The sequence below is a fragment of the Narcine bancroftii genome, chromosome 6 (assembly GCF_036971445.1).
Source record: "Narcine bancroftii isolate sNarBan1 chromosome 6, sNarBan1.hap1, whole genome shotgun sequence".
Classification (NCBI taxonomy): Eukaryota; Metazoa; Chordata; class Chondrichthyes; order Torpediniformes; family Narcinidae; genus Narcine; species Narcine bancroftii.
The window spans coordinates 243,394,365-243,415,811 of NC_091474.1; the positions used below are offsets into that span (position 1 = coordinate 243,394,365).

Consider the following 21,447-nt stretch of genomic DNA (forward strand, 5'->3'; position numbering starts at 1 on the left):
AAGTCATCTCTCAACCTCCTCGTGTTAAGGAATAACGATCCAGCCTACCTAATCAACCTGTTAGAGGAGATGACTGTGATTTTATAAACCGCTGCAAGTCATCTCTCAACCTCCTCGTGTTAAGGAATAACGATCCAGCCTACCTAATCAACCTGTTAGAGGAGATGACTGTGATTTTATAAACCACTGCAAATTATATCTCAACCTCCTTGTGTTAAGGAATAACGATCAGCCTACCTAATCAACCTGTTAGAGGAGATGACTGTGATTTTATAAACCACTGCATGTCATCTCTCAACCTCCTCGTGTTAAGGAATAACGATCCAGCCTACCTAATCAACCTGTTAGAGGAGATGACTGTGATTTTATAAACCGCTGCAAGTCATCTCTCAACCTCCTCGTGTTAAGGAATAACGATCCAGCCTACCTAATCAACCTGTTAGAGGAGATGACTGTGATTTTATAAACCACTGCAAATTATATCTCAACCTCCTTGTGTTAAGGAATAACGATCAGCCTACCTAATCAACCTGTTAGAGGAGATGACTGTGATTTTATAAACCACTGCATGTCATCTCTCAACCTCCTTGTGTTAAGGAATAACGATCCAGCCTACCTAATCAACCTGTTAGAGGAGATGACTGTGTTTTTTTTAAAAACATCCTGTGCTCAAGATGGCAGTACCTATGCTGGGCAACGTACCACAAGGGGTTGCAGGAACACCGCAGGTCACCAGAAACAGGGGAACATTGTTGAGGAGAAGCCTGGGAGACGACTTAGCAAGACATTGACCAGAGTAACAGACCAGCGAAGGGCTCAGCAGCTGTAGGACCCACGATTCAAGAAAGTGTTGAGAGCAAGAAGGGCTCCCAAAGAGCCTTGGGCACTGAAAGCTTCCTGATTGTATTGGAGGTTTTGATCTAGAGCTTGAGTTGCCAATGGTCTGTGAGGTTGCTGAGTCTGCAGGAGCACTGGAGATAAATCCACAGACACTCAGTGTTTCTGAGGGGACTCTCTTTTGCTTTTATTTCTCTTTGATTGGGGATATTGGGTAATGTTCCTGGCGACTCTGTTTACTTTTATGGTGGGCAAAAGTTGAAATATATCATGTATATTACCTCTTTTGTATTATTTATGACAATAAACGGAACCTTTGAACCTGTATCTTGTACCCATGTTGTCAAACCTGCACCAACTGTTGCTAGCCCCATCACTCAAGCCACGGTGCAGTATTCTGCCATGGAAATGGAAGCTGCTGTATCTGCCAGTTACCTCTCCCAGTTACTAGGCTATTCAGCAAAATTTTTGACTGCAGTTTTGAGTGTTGTACCTTTATTCTTCTCCTAAAGTGTATGATGCCAGCAAGGCTGTGTTTGTTTACTCTGACCCCCATTCGGTCCTGTTGAGTACTCTGTCCAGAAAGTAGTTCACCACACGTCTCACAGCATCTACATGGTCCTTGCTCTTCCTCATTCCCCATCCCACACCCAGTATTCTTGCAACAAATTAATTCTTGCTACATTCAATCCCTCTCCAATGAGGAAATTCTGCTTGAGATCATTCTCCAGAAGTTCCTTTTACCTTGTCCCTATTTCTATTGACCTTGAAGGGCTCAGACCCAAAACATTAGTTATACAGTATATCTTTACCTCCTATGGACACTACATACCCTGTTGAATTACTCCAGCACTTTTGTGTTTTTACTCATTTTTACTGCCTATGTTCAGTACATGATAGGCTTCTCCAGCTCTGTTTAGTCTTACATCTGCAGCTGTTTCCCTCGACAGCTACATTCCTTCAAGACTGCAAGGCCCAAAACCACAGGCATTTGCTTTGATTACTGCTGAACAACAAATTAAAAGTGAATGTTTTTGAACTTTTGTTTAACATTCTATATTTCCCAACCGTTTTCAGTCAACTTTCAGTCAACATAGGATTTGTAGCTGAGCCCCGTGACCACAAGATGGCATGAGGTGCCGAAGTTTCAAAGCTGTTCGTATCAGTGAACAGATTAGACACTAAATCAGCCTCAAACTGTCCAACACAGTTTATACATCTATAAAAGAGAAGATATGAAGAGTTTATTACAACTTTTATTGGATTAAATTTCCTGGGCTTTTGTATTGCAAATGGGGATAAAATCAGCTTAAAATATCAATCATTCTAAGCTATTGCAAATATGTACATGTAGAATTTATGCTGCCATTCATCATCTGTCCCAATTAAACACACACCAGTTGCTCTTTATTTCGGAGTGAGGGGATTTGATTGAATGTGAGAAGTGATTCAGCAGGACCGGCAAAATCAGTGCCTCACGGTATTCCTTTCTTTCTCAATTGCAGAGTTCTTATTAAAGTATTTGGTGCTTGCTTACTCAGACCACCTTGGTCATTGGAATGATATAAATAATATCATTCCTGGCGAAGTTTGGCCACACTTCATCATGCTAAATAAAACCCTGAGAACGTGGTATTAATACAGGAATTCTGAGTGTTACAGTTTTAGCTAACAGTGCATGCTCTGTTTATTTGGGCCAGCCTTCTGTTCCAATATTTAGGACTTACAAAGAAGCCTTTCCATTTATATAATACTTTAGCACATTGAAAGATGTTTTATGCACAATAAATTACTATAAAGTGCAGTCAGTATTGTTGATGTTGGATCAGGTGCATTAATCTCACATCACACAGCAAGATCCTTCAAAGGCAATAAAATGATAAAGCAGTTAACTTAAAAACACAATGCTGGAGAAACTCAGCAGGTCAAACTGTGTATATAGTAACGGTAATGATGCAGAACCAAGCCCAAAATGTTGGTTACATAGATATGTTTGACCTGCTGAGTCTCTCCAGCATTACTTCAACCATGCTATTTGTGTTTTATCAGTTAACATGCTTCTTCTATTGGGGAGAATGGTTGCTCAGTGGCTAGGACGGGTGGAAGAGCCCCTTTTGCTGCTTCTTTCTGAAACATGCCAGGAGCAGTTTCAACATCCAACTACACCAATGTGAAGCCTGGGCTCCTCTCCTTCTTTAAACCCTAAACATGGCACCACAGTATCAGTCTAAACTAGAGGATCAATCCATGGACCAAATCGCTAGTTCCAGGGTAATTATTGTCATATGTACCAAGATACAGTGGAAAACTGGAAAAGATATACAAGGTTAAATATAAAATATAATTATTTCCAGAATTAAAGAAACAACAGAACATTGCAGCATAGAAAAGATCATCAGCCCATCTAATCCATGCTGAACTATTATTCTACCACGTCCCACTGACCTGTACCAGGAGCATCCCTCACATCCATGTCTATCCAAATACTTGTGTATCTGATCTTAGAATACCTTCCCGTAACTTACCCACCACTAACATACTTCTGTAATTCTGGAAATAACTGCATTTAACAAATTTGATTATTAAATATAAAGGAACTTTTCAAGGGTTTAATTAATTTAAAAAAAGCATCCAATCAGAAAAGAACCAGGGAAACTCAACTCAGTGTGGCCCTGACAGAGATCAATATCGTACTGGGAATTTTTCAACAAGTGAGGAGCTCAATGAAATGGTTTTCACTGAGGCAATCTGAATTAATTTGAAAATCCACAAGAGGATTGAGATCATACTTGCAAGAATTACAGGTTGACAGAGGTGAACTCATCTGTTTACTTTTCATGGTAAAACCTTAAAAACAGTGCGTATCAGAATGAAGCCTGCATCGCCAAACCTGCAGCTGGGCTAACATCTGTTCCCATTTTTCTCCTGAATCAGATCCAGTTATGCCACATTAGGATAATTCCCCTTTGCAAAGGTGCACATCATATGTGGTAAGAAACAGAACAAACACACATTGCTAAAAAGCTAAGCTCATTTCCTCAACCACTGTCAATGAATTACTTACCAAGCCAGCTTGAACAGTGTTAAAATATAACGTAGGCCTTGATATTTCTTTGCATATTAAACTAAAATTCAACCTGAGTTAATAAAAATGAGGAGTGCAACATAATGAAAATTTTTTTTTAAAATTCTGCAACTTTTAAATTTTTTTTTCATTTTTAACTTTCACAGATTCTCAGATTTGCTGATATATTTCAGTTGTGTTGGTATATTTAAGTTTTATAGATCACCAGATTGTTCTAGTTACTGAACAAGGGACAGGAATGTGGATACAGGGAGGAGGGTTATAGCCTAGCCTTGTATTTCTTCTATTTCCCATTAGCTCATTTGTTCATCTACCTTGGACCAGTTCCACTTGTCATATGCTACCTGGCAAATTTATTCTGCTAAACTATTAATGGTAATTACAGATGCTAATCATGAAGGGGAATTGAAGTGAATGAAGACCTTACATTCACACCCAATTAATCTTCTTAGCATTTAGTGCAATTCCTTTAACCAGTTTATTTGCACTTCATGCTTAAATAATGTGTCCTTCCACCTACCAATCTGAATTTTACAGAAAAAAAGATAAGGCCAAAAGAGAAAGGAGCAGATGTAGATTATTCGGCTCATTGAGTTCACTCATGAGCATATCAGTGATGCAATCAAAATTGTGGAGGCATTTCAGAATTTAGCAATGGATCCCAGTCACAAGGATGTGGGTTCAAATCTTACCCATGGTTAATATATCTAATGCGAATTATTGTCATGTGTACCAAAATGGAAAGAAAAGCTTTGTTTTGTGTGCTATTCAGGCAGTCAACTTGTACACTGAACAACAGGAGGTGCAAGATGTCAAGCGTTATTTGTATAATAGCTTGTGACATCAGATGTCATGTATAAAACGTATCCCTAACAACATTACTTGGGTGTAGTCCTCCTCCCCCATCTCCACACTGTTATGTAACTGAACCAAAGCTCAATATACCATCAATATGGCAAATAGCGCCTTTGGAAGACTACACAAAAGAGTCTGGAAAAACAACCACCTGAAGAAACACACAAAGATTAGCGTATACAGAGCCGTTGTCATACCTACGCTCCTGTTCGGCTCCGAATCATGGGTCCTCTACCGGCATCACCTACGGCTCCTAGAACGCTTCCATCAGCGCTGTCTCCGCTCCATCCTCAACATTCATTGAAATGACTTCATCACCAACATCGAAGTACTCGAGCTGGCAGGGTCCGCAAGCATCGAATCCATGCTGCTGAAGACCCAACTGCGCTGGGTGGGTCACGTCTCCAGAATGGAGGACCATCACCTTCCCAAGATCGTGTTCTATGGCGAGCTCTCCACTGGCCACCGAGACAGAGGTGCTCCAAAGAAGAGGTACAAGGACTGCTTAAAGAAATCTCTTGGTGCCTGCCCCATTGACCACCTCCAGTGGGCTGATCTCGCTTCCAACCGTGCATCTTGGCGCCTCACAGTTCGGCGGGCAGCAACCTCCTTTGAAGAAGACCGCAGAGCCCACCTCACTGACAAAAGGCAAAGGAGGAAAAACCCAACACCCAACCCCAACCAACTAATTTTCCCTTGCAACCGCTGCAACCGTGCCTGCCTGTCCCGCATTGGACTTGTCAGTCACCAACGAGCCTGCAGCAGACGTGGACATACCCCTCCATAAATCTTCGTCCGCGAAGCCAAGCCAAAGAAATTGACTGCAATGTTTCCTCCAATGGAGCAGGGCCAATACTTCAACAACTTCACTGCTGTGATGAGGTTTGGGATGTCCAATTGTTATGAAATATTTTGTCTAAACTTTCTCTCCAAATTTAGTTTTCCTCCCTCGACTCCTGAACATGATCTTGAATGTGACACAGTCACATCAAGAAGCGGTTATGTTTGTGAAGAATACACCTAACATGTCACAGCAAACCTTAATTTGTTTACAATCCACTAAATAATTTCATGAAGTGGCTGAAGAGGTAGCATAACAGTTAGCGCGACGCTGCTACAGTGCCAGTGCAGTGCCTGGATTCAAGTCCAGTGCTGTCTGTAAGGAGTTTGTACGTTCTCCCCGTGTCTGTGTGGGATTCCTCCAGATGCTCTGGTTTCCTCCCAAAATGTACAGGTGTTGTAGATTGATTAGGGTCCTGGGCTCATGGGCCAGAAGAGCCTGATACTGTGCTGTATATCTAAAAAAAATTATAATTAAACTATTCGCAAAGAATTCACTTATAAGCTAGAGTGAAACATGTGGGAGGAAAAAGATTATCACTGTCTGATAATGGGAAGCAATTCTGCACTGTGTAGTGTAGAAAACTACTTCAGTGTAAAATGGTGTAGCTAGGCAAAGATACACTGGCATGGTGGAGACTGGAAAATTTAGAATCAGCAAGTTTCACTTGGTGTTAAGGACAAATTCAAGTGAGCTGAGTTGGATAACAGATTCACTTAACAGTCAGGAATCAGTTAACAGCTGGCTGGAATGAAAGATATCAAGAAACAGCTGAAATATTGGTAAGGATTTGTACTCCAGAACTAACTGCAACTCTACTTCCAAAAGTTCAAGTGGAACTCAGAAAGATCCAATAAAGAATCTTCTGCATTTTATTTCAGATTATAGCAGGTTTATAATTTTCCCGAGTGCCTACAGTTGTTCAATCAATGACCTTGCTCCCACTGCAAACTAACATTTCAGGCCTGGGTCCTTCATCAGGTATGGAAAAATATTGGCAGGCATCTGAACAAAAGAGTAGGGAGAAGGTGTGGTCGCAAAGGCAGGAGGTGATCGGTGGAGAAGGGAGGGAGGGGACAGCAGCGATCAAGGGGAGGAGGTATAGCTAAGTGAAGGAAGGGGGAAGGGAGAAGACAGGGGAATGGAAGGGGGAGGGGAAGAAGAGACAACGTTAGCAGAAACTGGAAAAGTCTATGTTAATGCCATTCCACCTGGAGTGCCCAGATGGACAATCAAATTATGTTCCTCCAATTTGCGGGTGGTCTTGGTGAGATAGTACATAAGGCCATGGACGGACATGTGAGTGTGGGAGTGGTACACAGAACTAAAATGGTTGGATACTGGGAGGTCTCTATCACTGGTGCGGATGGAACGAAGATGCTCAGCAAAGCGATCTCCCAATCTGTGCCCAGTCTTTCTGATGTAGAGAAGGTCACAAAGGGAGCACTAGATGCAGTAAATCAGTTCTGTGGATACACAAGTGAAGTGTTGCTTCACTTGAAAGGCCTCTTTGGGATCCCGGACCATGGTGAGGGAGCATGTGTGGGTGCAGGTGTGCACCTCTTGTGGCCACAGGGGAAGGTCGGGGGGTGGGGGGGGAAATTGGTGGGGAGGGATAAGTGAATGCGGGAGTCACAGAGGGAGAGATCCCCACAGAAGGCAGAGAGGGGAAGATGTGTCTGGTAGTGGGATTCCATTGTAAGTGCCAGAAATTCCGGAGGATGATATGTTGGATGTGGAGGCTGGTGGGGTGGTAGGTGAGGATAAAGGGGATGTTTGCTGCATCTGGGGGCAGGGGGAGGAGGAAATGGAGGAGATGTGGGTGAGCACTGAGTTGATGGTGATGAAGGGGAAACCATGTTGTGGAAGAAGGCAGACATTTTGGAAGATCTGGACTGAAAGATCTCATCTTGGGAACAGATGCGGTGGAGACGGAGAAATTGAGAATATTTTGCGAACAGAAGTGGAGATGTCTGCTGATAATGTACAGTGTCTAGCCCATGCACGCTGGAGGAACATTCACACTGGGCTTCTATGTGGCAAATCAACATCTACAACTCAAGATTTAGCCAACTTCACGTTCAAACGCATTATCATCTTTGAGTCCCTCTGCATCAACATCTTGGAGGCAACCAATGACCTGAAATGTAACCAGACCAATCAATAAAAAATGTTTCTGTGAGAGTAGACTGACGGCTGGGAATTTTGGAATGAATTCTTCATTTCACGATTCCCTAGAACATTGCCACTACTTACAAGCACAACTCAGGAGTGTGATGAGATCCTCTTCACTTGCCTAGATAATTACAGCTTCAACTGTATTCAGGAACTCAACACCACATATGGCAAAACAGCCCACGATTGGCACTCCATTCACACTCATCATTCCTTCCACCATCTGTGTATTGTGGCAACACTGTATACTTTTACAAACACATTGCAGTTACTAATCAAGAGTAGTTCAACAGGATCTTCTAGAGCCATGAACTCTATGATGGAGAATGAGAAAGGCAGCAGATATTTAGAGACACTGTCACCTGCAGATACCCTCCCAATCTTCCCTCCAATATGCTTGTCACAATTCCTTCATTGTTGTTAAACAGGAAAGACTGCAGATGCTGTGACTGTTGTCCAATGCACAAAAGTGCTGAAGAAACTCAGCAGGTCAGGCAGCATCCATAGAAGTAAAGGGTAACTAATGCTTCAAGCCTTTGTCAAGGCGTGAGCAAAAAGCAGGCAAGCTCTTTAGAGCTGGAAAAAAGGAGATAGAGACACAAAAAGAGAGATAGGGGAGGGATCTTTTGGACGCTGGAAGTCATTATCAATGCTGTTTGGTTGGGGAGTGTCCAGGTGGAGTCTAAATGCTGGAATTCTCTGCTCACCACTATGAGAGCATCTTCACAAGGAGGACTTCACTGATTCAAACTGGCTGATACCACTACCTTTCCAAAGGGAATTAGGGACAGCTGTGGATGAGTGTCTCCCCACCAAATCACTCAGAGTTTTCCCCAACCAGAATCGCTGGATGAACAATGAAATCTGGAACCTGCTGAGAACATGATTGCAGGCATTTAAGTCTGGAGATCCAGATCAGTATAGCAGGAGCAGGTATGACATGTGGAAGGCAAGGTCCCAGGCAAAGTGGAGATTCTAGATAAAAATGGAAACAACAAGGGTCACCCGACAGCTGTGGCAGGGCCTGAATGCCATATCCTGTTACAAACCCAAATCCGGTAAAGCTTCTCTCCCAGAGGAACTCAACACCTTCTACACCCAATTTGATGACATTAACAGCGAAGAACCACCCCTCCACACTCCCACGCCCCACACAATCCTACCCTGTCTGTATCTGAGGATAACGTGCGTGCTGCCTTGAGGAGAGTGAATCCGAGGAAAGCATCCAGCCTGAATGGAGTTCCTGGCCAAGTACTGTGCTGATCAAATGACAAAGTTATTCAAGGATATGCTAAAAATCTCACTACAGTAGAGCATGGTAGCCACCTGTTTCAACAGGTGTCAATCATACTGATAACCTGCCTTAATTACTATCAACCAGTAGCATTAACATCAACAGTGATTAAGTGTTTTGAAAGACTGGTGATGAAGCAGATCAGCTCCTGTCTGAGTGTTGACATGGATCTATTCCAGTTTGCCTCTCGGGGCAACAGGTCTATGGTAGATGCCATCTCACTGGCCCTACACAAAACCCTGGAACATCTGGATACCAAAGATGCCTACGTCAGGATGCTCTTTATCGACTACAGTTTGGCATTTAACAGCATCATCCCCTCAAAACTGATCAGCAATCTCCAAGACTTGGGAGTTAACATGCCACTGCATAATTGGATCATGGATTTCCTTGCCTCCAGACCACAGTGAAGATTGGTAAGAACCTCAATAATCTCCATCAGGACTGTGATCTTAGCCCCCTGCTCTACTCACTCAGAGGATCTTTCCTGGACCCAACAGACCAATGGCATTGTGAAGAAAGCACATCAGCGCCTCTATTTCCTCAGGAGTTTATGGAGGTTTGGTATGACATCAGAAACCCTGACAAATTTCTACAGATGTGTGGTGGAAAGTGTGATAGCTGGCTGAATCACGGTCTGGTATGGGAACAATGGCGTGAAGCAAGGCTGTGTTCTCGCACCAACCCTCTTTGCAATCTTCTTCAGCATGATGCTGAACCAAGCCATGAAAGACCTCAACAGTGAAGACGCTGTTTACATCCGGTACCGCACGGATGGCAGTCTCTTCAATCTGAGGCGCCTGCAAGCTCACACCAAGACACAAGAGAAACTTGTCCGTGAACTACTCTTTGCAGACGATGCCGCTTTAGTTGCCCATTCAGAGCCAGCCCTTCAGCGCTTGACGTCCTGCTTTGCGGAAACTGCCAAAATGTTTGGCCTGGAAGTCAGCCTGAAGAAAACTGAGGTCCTCCATCAGCCAGCTCCCCACCATGACTACCAGCCCCCCCACATCTCCATCGGGCACACAAAACTCAAAACGGTCAACCAGTTTACCTATCTCGGCTGCACCATTTCATCAGATGCAAGGATCGACAATGAGATAGACAACAGACTCGCCAAGGCAAATAGCGCCTTTGGAAGACTACACAAAAGAGTCTGGAAAAACAACCAACTGAAAAACCTCACAAAGATAAGCGTATACAGAGCCGTTGTCATACCCACACTCCTGTTCGGCTCCGAATCATGGGTCCTCTACCGGCATCACCTACGGCTCCTAGAACGCTTCCACCAGCGTTGTCTCCGCTCCATCCTCAACATCCATTGGAGCGCTTTCATCCCTAACGTCGAAGTACTCGAGATGGCAGAGGTCGACAGCATCGAGTCCACGCTGCTGAAGATCCAGCTGAGCTGGGTGGGTCACGTCTCCAGAATGGAGGACCATCGCCTTCCCAAGATCGTGTTATATGGCGAGCTCTCCACTGGCCACCGTGACAGAGGTGCACCAAAGAAAAGGTACAAGGACTGCCTAAAGAAATCTCTTGGTGCCTGCCACATTGACCACCGCCAGTGGGCTGATATCGCCTCAAACCGTGCATCTTGGCGCCTCACAGTTTGGCGGGCAGCAACCTCCTTTGAAGAAGACCGCAGAGCCCACCTCACTGACGAAAGGCAAAGGAGGAAAAACCCAACACCCAACCAATTTTCCCTGCAGCCGCTGCAACCGTGTCTGCCTGTCCCGCATCGGACTTGTCAGCCACAAACGAGCCTGCAGCTGACGTGGACTTTTACCCCCTCCATAAATCTTCGTCCGCGAAGCCAAGCCAAAGATGGGAACACCAATATCTCTGAGCATAAAGCCTTCCAAAAGATAGTGGAGACAGCCCAGGATATTACAGGCAAAACCCTCCCCACTATGGAGTACATCTACAGGGAGTGCTGCTGTTGGGAGGGCAGCAGCAATTATTAAAGACCTACACCACACAGCACATGTTCTGTTCTCACTGCTGCCATCAGGAAAGAGGTCTAGGTGTCACAAGACTTGCACCATCAGGTTCAGGAACAGCTGCTACCTCTCCACCTTCAGACTCCTCAACAACAAACTCAATCAGGGACTGATTTAAGGACTCTTACTTGTGCACTTTGTTGATTTTCTTTGCTCTTCCTGTATTACACAGTCAGTTTCTTTACACTCATTATCTGTTTACAATTCTTTTGATTGTTTACATGTTCACACTGTGTACAGTTTATTTTTACACTACCAATTAGTAGTAATTCTGCTGTGCCCACAGGGAAAAGGAATCTCAGGGTTGTATGTGATGCCATATATGTACTCTGACAATAAATCTGAAATCTGAAGGGATTTAGCCACATAGAACCATAGAACAATACAGCAAAGAAACAGGCCCTTTAGTCCTTCTAGTCTGTGCCAAACTATTATTCTGCCTGGTCCCACTAACTTGCTCTCATTCCATATCCTTCCATACCCCTCCCATCCATGGACCTGTCCAAATTCTTCTAAAAATTAAAATTGAGCCCAGATTCACCACTTCAGCTGGCAGCTCATTCCTCACTCCCACCACTCTCTGTGTGAAGAAGTTCCCCCTAATATTCCCTTTAAACCTTTCCCCTTTCACCCTAAACCCATGTCCTCTGGTTTGTATCTCACACCCTCAGTGGAAAAAGCCTACCTATATTTACTCTGTCAATCTCCCTCATAATTTTAAATACCTCTACTAAATCTCCTCCCATACTTCTACGCTCCAGGGGATAAAGTTCTAACATGTTTAACCTTTCCCTGTAACTCAGTCTGGGTAACATCCTAGTTAATCTTCTCTGCATGCTCTCAATATTTTTGATATCTTTCCTGCAGTTAGGTATCCCAAACTGCACACAATACTTCAAAATTTGGCCTCACCAATGTCTTATACAATTTTACCATAACATCCCAACTCCTATCTTCAATACTTTGATATACAACTCGACCTGTGACATCACTTTCCGAGAATTACGTATCTGCTCTCCCAGATCTCTCTGTTCTACCACACTCCTTCATGCCCTAACATTTACCATGTACGTCCTTTCTTGGTTTGTCCTTCCAAAATCCAACATCTCACTCTTATCTGAATTAAATTCCATCTACCATTTCTCAGCCCATTTTTCCAGCTGGTCCAGATCCCTCTGCAAGCTTTGAAAACCTTCCTCGCTGTCCGTAACACCTTCAATCTTTGTGTCATCTGCAAATTCGCTGATCCAATTGACCACATTATCATCCAGATCATTGATATAGATGACAAACAACAATGGTCCCAGCACCGAACCCTGAGGCACACCACGAGTCGCAGGTCTTCAGTCTGAGAAGCAATTATCTACACCCCTTAAAAATAACATGATAAAGTTGTGGGATTCGGCCATTGGCTGCTTTGTACTGACTGTACTGCAGATTAAAATCTCTCAGAAAGAACAGAGCCAAAAAAAATCAGCCTCCCAGTGTGCGACTGATCCTTTCTTATCAGAGCTTCACTAACTAACAAGTTACTGACCATTGGATGATCTCTGTGATCTGGGCCTCCCAGTGTGCGACTGATTCTTTCTTATCAGCTAGATCCCGTAACTCTTCCTCCATTTGTTTGTTGCTTGCAGTCAGCTTCTCAAACATCCCTGTGAGCTGCTCAGAGGTAAGAGCAGAGATTACATTATTTATACATAACTCACCCAGGTAAAATTTCCAGTTCTTATTTTCAGCAGTTTTGAAAAGTCTTTCAATAACAATATTTGAATTTATGGAGAGATGAACCATTAGCCAGAGCAAAACACAAGAACATGAATGTTAGAAGATGGAAAGACTCACCTGAGTGGATGCCCAGCCTGAGGATCAAAGTTCAAAACAAAGGCAACCCAGTTTTACCTGGCCTTACATTTCGTGAGCACTATTTGAAGAGCATAGTGTTTTGCTGCGTAACACAGCATCAAGAGCAGTTAGTATCAGAATGTAAGAAACAGCAAATCAACAGGACGTGCATATCATTTTTATTCGTCACTCCACTGTGAAGGTACTTCACATATCCTCTATCCAGTAATTCATTCCAAGAATTCCTGCAGCACCGATCATTGTAATTAAGCTTTGTTTCAGGATAACCCGAAATGGAGAACCTAGAGGAAGTTCATAGTGAGAAGTAACAAAAGAGCTCACAAGTATCAGCCTGAAACCCATGTGGTTGGATAGCTCAAGGGGTTGTCATAATACCACCAGTCAGCAGAGACCTGAACCACAACCTCAAGGGAATTCCAATGAGAAAGAGTGACATACAAAGCTACATTTTGAAAAAAAGATATGTGCATATGTGACTTTTGAACTATATGTATAGATAAACAGATTTATTTGTATTTTGTGGTTACTTGGCAAGTGCTGAGGCACATTCAGAAGTTTAAGGACGTAAACAAGAATATCTGCAGATGCTGGGGCCTGGTGCAGTACCCAAAAGTACTGCAGAAACTCGTCAGGGCACGCAGCATCCATAGGAAGTAAAAAGCAGCCAATGTTTCAAGCCCGAACCGTTCTTCAGGAGTGCTGAAAATCCTATCATTTCTCAGCTTCCTTTCCTTTTACTCTCCCACCTGTATTCACCTATTACCTCTTATGAGTTGGCCTGTGATCCCCTTCCCACTTCTCTTAGTTTTTTATTCAGGCATCTGCGTGACCTGCTGAGTTTCTCCAGCTGAAGAGTACATTTTGGTATTCAGGTGATAATGTACAGGTAAATCTCATCCCACACTATTTGGTACACTCTAAATTGTCTTCAGGCATCAAAGGATAGATAATTATGCCTTTCTAGTGTAGCACACATCATTGGTTACATATAATTAAAGGACGATATGGATTAAGTTAATGGCTAATCCAAAAAATTCTTATGGCATTAGAGAAATGTTAAGCAGGATCTAGAGAATCATTCTGTTCTTTTTTAAATGATGTCACCAGATACTTGGAACAAATTATTTTTTCCTCGGTAGCACATCCCTAAAACTAAACACATTAATTGTAATTTTTCCGGACTCTCAATACGTATTGGCAGTAGACTTTGTAATTTGTTAAACAATGTTTATCACCAAAAGTTATCCTTTAATAACTCAACAACTCAAGTTTGAAATTCTGATTGCAAAATCCATTTAAATGAGTTTTTTTTATATTTTAATGCAAAAATAATGAAGCTACATATATTTAGTATAATCTTAATTGGATGTAAATTTGAATTTCCTTGGCTTTCATAAAGAGGAAATGCAAATGTTTCATTAGGGCCTTTGAGAAATAAGCAAGAATTTTACAACTGGTTCATTGTTTTAAAATTGATTTGATAGAGGTGTTTAAGATAATGAGAGGGATAGATAGAGTTGATATGGAAAAGCTTTTCCCATTGAGAGTAGGAGAGATGGATCCAAGGGGTCATGGGTTGAGAGTTGACAGGCAAAGGTTTAGGAGTAACATGAGGGGGATCTTCTTTACTCAGAGAGTGGTTACTGTGTGCAATGGGCTTCCGGGAAAGGTGGTGGAGGCAGGGTCAATTTTGTCATTTAAGAAAGAGATGGATAAGTATATGGCTGGGAGGGGGATGGAGGGATATGGGCAGAGTGCTGGTAAGTGGGATTAGAGGAGGGTACTTGGATCTAGAAGGGCCAAATTGGCCTGTTTCCGTGCTGTAATTGTTATATGGCTTTATGACCACAATTCAAATGCAGGAATATAAAAGGCAGCTATATATATGCCATGTTTCAATCAGTCTCTCCAGAATGATATCTTGAAGTGTGTTCTGGTGAACAATCTTCTCAACTGAAAAGCATCACATAATGTAAATCAGCCACTAAGGACCAATTATTTCACATTTAAAACAGCATGAAAAGCAAGAGGGTGCAGAAAAGTGCAGCTAGATATTCAAAACGTCCATATGTTCACAGCTGCAGGCCCAGATCAGTTCTAACAAACCTTCAAACTGGGGAAACACAAAGCCTTCCCATCCAAAGATGAACTAGTCCATGGAATCTGCTCAACACACACATACAACATGGCATGCAGAACAGAAAGGGAGCCTCCCTCACCTTATCAAGTTCATTTGACAGCTTCTTGTTGTCTTCACTCAGCATAATCCTCTCCCGCTCATATTTCAGCTTAAATTCGCCTTCAAACTCTTCCCTTTCATTTTGACTGTAATTAACAAATATATTTAGATATAAATGCACAATTCAAATCCACAAAACTGGCCGTAAATTGAGTTACATTTAACCAAGTAGCATCATTTTGTTTACGTGGAAGATGTATTATCATCAAGAATGCATGTATTCCATTGGAAAAAAATAACATATAATTTAAAAAATAATGCCAAAGTATTCGAACAAATTTGGGAACCGTACACCTCCACCGCCTAAAATGGCAGAAGGAGAAGAAGACAAAATGAATTGGCCCAGTATGTAAAAGTAGAAGACACAAATTTCTTGTTTATTTTCATTGTGTGATGACATTGTTTAATGGGTTTAATGTATCGTATAGGTTGAACGTTGAGTGGGTGGGGAGGGGGGAGTGAAGGAGGGAGGGAAGGGAGGGGGGGAAAAGGGGAGAAAATGACACTGTGTATATTCAAGAGGGAAATGTTTATGTGTATTTTGATCAATATGGTTCATAGTGTGAAAAATAAAAAAAAATTTTTAAAATGCATTCTTGGCATGTAAATGCCAGAATGTGGCTGCAATGCAATATGTCCAGCTTGTATAAGTTTAAAGGAACATGTCGTCTAAATACTTCAATATTTATACAAATCTAATTTCCTTGTTTTCAAGCTTCAGCTGTAACACTGAATGTTTGTTGCAGTCATTGGAAAATCTGAAATGTTCTCCTGCTCCTCTCCAGAATCCATTAGCACAAGATTTTGCATAGTCCTACTGATTACCATATAAATTGGCATATAAGAAGACCCTATATAATCAACCCTAGAATTTCCACTTAAAATGTAGGATATTGGCTATACCTACTGTATAAGACAACCCTAAGATTTACTACCCCAATAGTCCTTTACCAACCATCCCACTGACCAGTGGAGTGATGCTGTCATAATATTTTAAAAGTAAATTACCCAGTAAAGGTTTACATTTTATTAGGATATTTTAAAACAGTGGTTCTCGACCTTTTTCTTTCCTCTCACAAACCACTTTAAGTAATCCCTATGCCATTAGTGCTCTGTGATTAGTAAGGGATTGCTTCATGTGGTGAGGGGGAAGGGAAGGTTGAGAATTACTGCTCTAGACCCAGTTGTTACTGAAATATTTTGCTTGAGAAAAATTGTCATTGGTCCATTTACTTTGGAGTGCTGAAACCGTGCACATAATGAGTCAATGAGGTACGAATAAAACAGTGGTTTCAACCTTTTTCTATCCACCCACATACCACCTTAGGCAATACCTTATTAACCAGAGAGCATCGATGGCATAGGGAATACTTAAAGTGGAATGTAAAAGGAAAGAAAAAGGTTGAGAACCACTGTTTTAAAATAAACCACCGTAAGCTCCTTTCTTTCTTTTCTTTCTTTGGCTTGGCTTCGCGGACGAAGATTTATGGAGGGGGTAAATGTCCACGTCTGCTGCAGACTCGTTGGTGACTGACAAGTCCGATGTGGGACAGGCAGACACGGTTGCAGCGGTTGCAAGGGAAAATTGGTGGGTTGGGGTTGGGTGTTGGGTTTTTCCTCCTTTGACTTTTGTCAGTGAGGTGGGCTCTGCGGTCTTCTTCAAAGGAGGTTGCTGCCCGCCGAACTGTGAGGCGCCAAGATGCACGGTTTGAGGCGAGATCAGCCCACTGGTGGGGGTCAATGTGGCAGGCACCAAGAGATTTCTTTAGGCAGTCCTTGTACCTCTTCTTTGGTGCACCTCTGTCACGGTGGCCAGTGGAGAGCTCGCCATATAACACGATCTTGGGAAGGCGATGGTCCTCCATTCTGGAGATGTGACCCACCCAGCGCAGTTGGGTCTTCAGCAGCATGGATTCGATGCTTGCAGACTCTGCCAGCTCGAGTACTTCGATGTTGGTGATGATGTCATTCCAATGAATGTTGAGGATGGAGCGGAGACAGCGCTGATGGAAGCGTTCTAGGATCCGTAGGTGATGCCGGTAGAGGACCCATGATTTGGAGCCGAACAGGAGCGTGGGTATGACAATGGCTCTGTACACGCTGATCTTTGTGTGTTTCTTCAGCTGGATGCATCCCCGATCCAAACACTGGCACCTCCTGGACTACGTTCTGGTGCGAGGAAGAGACAAATGAGATGTGCTCCATACCAGGGTCATGCCCAGCACGGAATGCCACACTGACCACCGGCTTGTTCACTGCAAGCTCAACCTTCACTTCAAGCCAAAGTTCAAGAACAGTGGAGCCCCCAGAAAGAGGTTCAATGTTGGAAACTTGCAGTCAGACGTAGTGAGAGGAAACTTCCAGGCAAACCTCCAAGCAAAGCTCGAGGATGCAAACTGCCTCACGGACACGTCTCCTGAAACCCTCTGGGATCAGCTGAAAACGGCCATACTGCAATCCACTGAAGAGGTACTGGGTTTCTTCTCCAGGAAAAACAAGGACTGGTTTGACGAAAACAACCAGGAAATCCAGGAGCTGCTGGCAAAGAAGCGATCTGCTCACCAGGCTCACCTTGCAAAGCCTTCCTGGCCAGAGAAAAAACGAGCCTTCCGTCTCGCATGCAGCCATCTTCAGCGCAAACTCTAGGAGATCAAAAATGAGTGGTGGACTAGCCTCACCAAACGAACCCAGCTTAGCGCCGACATTGGTGACTTCAGGGGTTTTTTTGAGACACTAAAGGCGGTGTACGGCCCCTCACCCTAAGTCCAAAGCCCTCTGAGCAGCTCAGATGGCGAAGTCCTCCTCAGCGACAAGCTCCTTTAACAGGCTGTTTAAAGCCCGAACAGAGTCGATGGCAGTCGGACTAGGCAGATGGAATCCACGGGGGAGTGCAAAGACTTTATTGTTAGGGATCAGATTTTCTACTTGTCACGGGAAAGTACTGAGACTTCCCTGTTAAGGTTCGGATTTTCTACTTGTCGCAGGGGAGCACTGAGACTTTCCTGTAAAGGTTCATATTATATATTTGGCGTGAGGGAGCGCTGAGACTTGCCCGTTAACGTTCGGATTTTATACTTGGCATGGGGGAGCACTGAGACTTCACTGTCAAGGTTCGTACTTTATACTTGTCGCTGGGGAGCACTGAGACTTCACTGTTAAGGTTCGGATTTTATACTTGGCGCGGTAGAGCGCTGAGACTTGCCTGCTATTGTTCGGATTTTATACTTGGCGCGGGGAGCACTGAGACTTCGTTATTAAGGTTCGGATTTTATACATGGTGCGGGGGAGCAATGAGACTTCACTGTCAAGGTTTGGATTTTATACTTGGCGCGGGGGAGCACTGAGACTTCGCTGTTAAGGTTCGTATTTTATACATGGCGCAGAGGAACGCTGAGGCTTCACTGTCAAGGTTCGTACTTTATACTTGTTGTTGGGGAGCACTGATACTTCACTGTCAAGGTTCAGATTTTATACTTAGTGCAGGGGAGTGCTGAGACTTTGCTGTTAAGATTCATATTTTATACTTGTCGCGGGGGAGTGCTGAGACTTGCCTGTTATAGTTCGGATTTTATACTTGGTGCAGGGGAGCACCTAGACTTCGCTATCGAGGTTAGTATTTTATATCTGGCGCGGGGAACACTGAGACTTCGTTATTAAGGTTCGGATTTTATACATGGTGCGGGGGAGCACTGAGACTTCGCTGTTAAGGTTTGGATTTTATACTTGGCTCGGGGGAGCACTGAGACTTCGCTATTAAGGTTCGTATTTTATACTTGGCACGGAGGAGCGCTGAGACTTCGCTGTTAAGGTTCATATTTTATACATGGCATGGAGGAGCACTGAGACTTCGCTGTTAAGGTTCGTATTTTATACCTGGTGCAGGAGAGCGCTGAAACTTCGCTGTTAAGGTTCAGATTTTATACTTGGTGTGGGGGAGCGCTGAGACTTGCCTGTTAAGGTTCGGATTTTATACTTGGCTATAAGATGATTCCTGGTTTTGGGATGACATTTTTAAGATTCAACTATCAACTTATAAGCCGACATATATAGTGGATACTCCATGACAAATATGAAATCCAAAAATTCATCATGTTTTTCATTCCCAGTTGTATATAATTTCTGCTTTTGGTAGTGGAATCCATTTATAAACATTGTACAGGTTGAACCTCTTTCATCCAGCAATGTTGGGATCTGGCCATTGCCAGACCAAAGAAAATGCTGGAAAACAAATATTGACCCCTAAGGGAACCATGATGACATCCTAAAGGGCTAAAATACAGTGGAATATAAGAAATTAACAGGACTGTATCACCAAAACACTCGGCTGAAGCGTAAGCAGATTTTGGCACATTCGTGCTACTAAAAGCGCCAGCTTGGTGGCAGATTCAAAACATGCTGGATCATAGGAGTTGCCAGACCATAGTATGCTGGATTAGAGAGGTACAACTTGTACCTGTACAACCTGTACTGTGCAAAGTTAAAATGCAAGGATTCCTTTTTACACCCTAATGGAATGTGGATGTTTAAAACATCAAAACCATCATTTGACAATAGTTGCCTGATGAAAGCATAGTAAACATAAATCTAAATTAGTGCACAAGTAGGTTCCTGATTAGCCAGGGTATCAAAGGTTATGGGGAGAAGACCAGGCAGTGCAGCTAAGTAGGAAAATGGATCAGCTCATGATTGAATGGTGGGGAAGACTCGATGGGCTGAACAGCCTATTTCTGCTCTATGTCTTATGAAGGGTCTCATTCCTCTGTCAACAACAACAACCTTTTTAAATAAATTGCTAAGTTGAGTAACATTTAAATATCCAACTGCATTTAATCATATGATAACCTTACTAGATGTCTATCCTTGGAGTGACCTAACATGGTAGATCCTCCTCGGCCCAAGAAGGGAATGCAAAACAGGATGGACTTTGATAGTTTATAAATATCGGTGTTTTCAATGAAACTGTCCGCGAGTTAACTGTGAGAACACTTGTAAAGCACAGTCTGTTTCAGGTCGACTGTGAAGATAGATGTTTTGGAAGATTCCATCTATATATGAAGACTAAACATCCCATGATCTACCAGCCCCCCAGCACTCATTCAAAATCTGATTTTAATATTACATTTCACCCTTTTAGTACTGCTAACTTCTCATCTGGAACAAAACTGTTCCAGTGCAACAAGTTCATTCTGAAATCATTAGGTGTTACTGTCTTTTTCCAAAAGCCCTGATCGAACCAGGGATCCAATATACCAATGTGGTTCAACAGAAGGGAGAAAAATTGAAGATAATTTTAAATTAGACATACAACACCTTTTGGTCCACGAGCTGTACCGGCCAATTACATCCAATTGACCTACAAGCTCTGGTTTGTTTTTGAAGGGTGGGAACCAGAGTTCCCGGAGGAGAAAGTCCAAAAACCTTACAGGATTCGAACCCTGGTCATTGGTGCTGTAACACCATTGCCCTATGCACTTCATTAACTGTCAGTTAGGGATATTGGCTGAAAAGTGCTGTGCTGTCTTCAAGTAGCAGAAATAGTCATGGTCACATCATAATGCAGTGCTAGGACCAGATGTAGGATAACATCACAGCAAGTGGCTGACTTCTCCAAACTGGAGAGATCCAAAATAAATGGAAACAGATATGCCAGACATTTAATCTGCCCAAAGCTTTAAAATTAGTATTACTGAAAAGAGGTGACATTTCAAGACAACGACCTCAGGTTATCCCAAATCAAATTATGGTTGCTATTTTTAAATAGATAAGCAGACTAATCTATTTAAAGCACTGCAAGAATTCATACACTGTGTGACATAGATGACGAATAAAGTTTTTTTGTTCAGTATATCAGGTACCTTAGAGAACTCAATTCTGCTAAAAGGGCCCCAAAACAGGAACTCAGTTCTCTCTCTACTCACACACTCTCTCTAATTTTTGCATTTCCGATTTTCCAGAAGTGCACTACTTTGCATTTTGTTGTTTCCTAAGGTCAGGACACCAGTGGAACTCCCAGCTTCTTCCAAAACTCCATTCATTCCTTTACATCTGCCGAGCAATGGTAGAACCAGGCATCAATATCTAAGGTAAAACTTGTTTCGTAATAGATCAAGAAATCAGAATCAGAATTTATTGTCATGAAATTCGGTGTTCTGTGGCAGCGTCACGGTGCAAACGTTCTTATTATAACCATTTCACAACCTCACTACAAAACAATAAGAAGAATAGCAATAATCGTGCACAGAAAGTCAGGCC

General features: G+C 42.9%; 1 protein-coding gene and 1 long non-coding RNA gene across 16 annotated transcripts in view; one reads left to right on the forward strand and one right to left on the reverse strand.

Annotated features, from left to right (window-relative positions):
- Positions 1–21,447, reverse strand: part of LOC138737196 (serine/threonine-protein kinase MRCK alpha-like) — a 653,014-nt gene that overhangs the window by 114,172 nt on the left and 517,395 nt on the right. For all 11 annotated transcript variants that reach the window (XM_069887840.1, XM_069887837.1, XM_069887843.1 and 8 more), the window contains 2 exons: positions 15,176–15,281; positions 12,628–12,752 (listed from right to left, as the gene is read on the reverse strand). In XM_069887840.1, coding sequence (XP_069743941.1) covers positions 12,628–12,752; positions 15,176–15,281 — 231 coding nt within the window. The remainder of the gene's footprint in view (positions 1–12,627; positions 12,753–15,175; positions 15,282–21,447) is intronic.
- Positions 1–21,447, forward strand: part of LOC138737198 (uncharacterized) — a 93,029-nt gene that overhangs the window by 40,868 nt on the left and 30,714 nt on the right. For all 5 annotated transcript variants that reach the window (XR_011340831.1, XR_011340827.1, XR_011340828.1 and 2 more), the window contains exon 4: positions 21,184–21,278. This is a non-coding gene — a long non-coding RNA (uncharacterized lncRNA). The remainder of the gene's footprint in view (positions 1–21,183; positions 21,279–21,447) is intronic.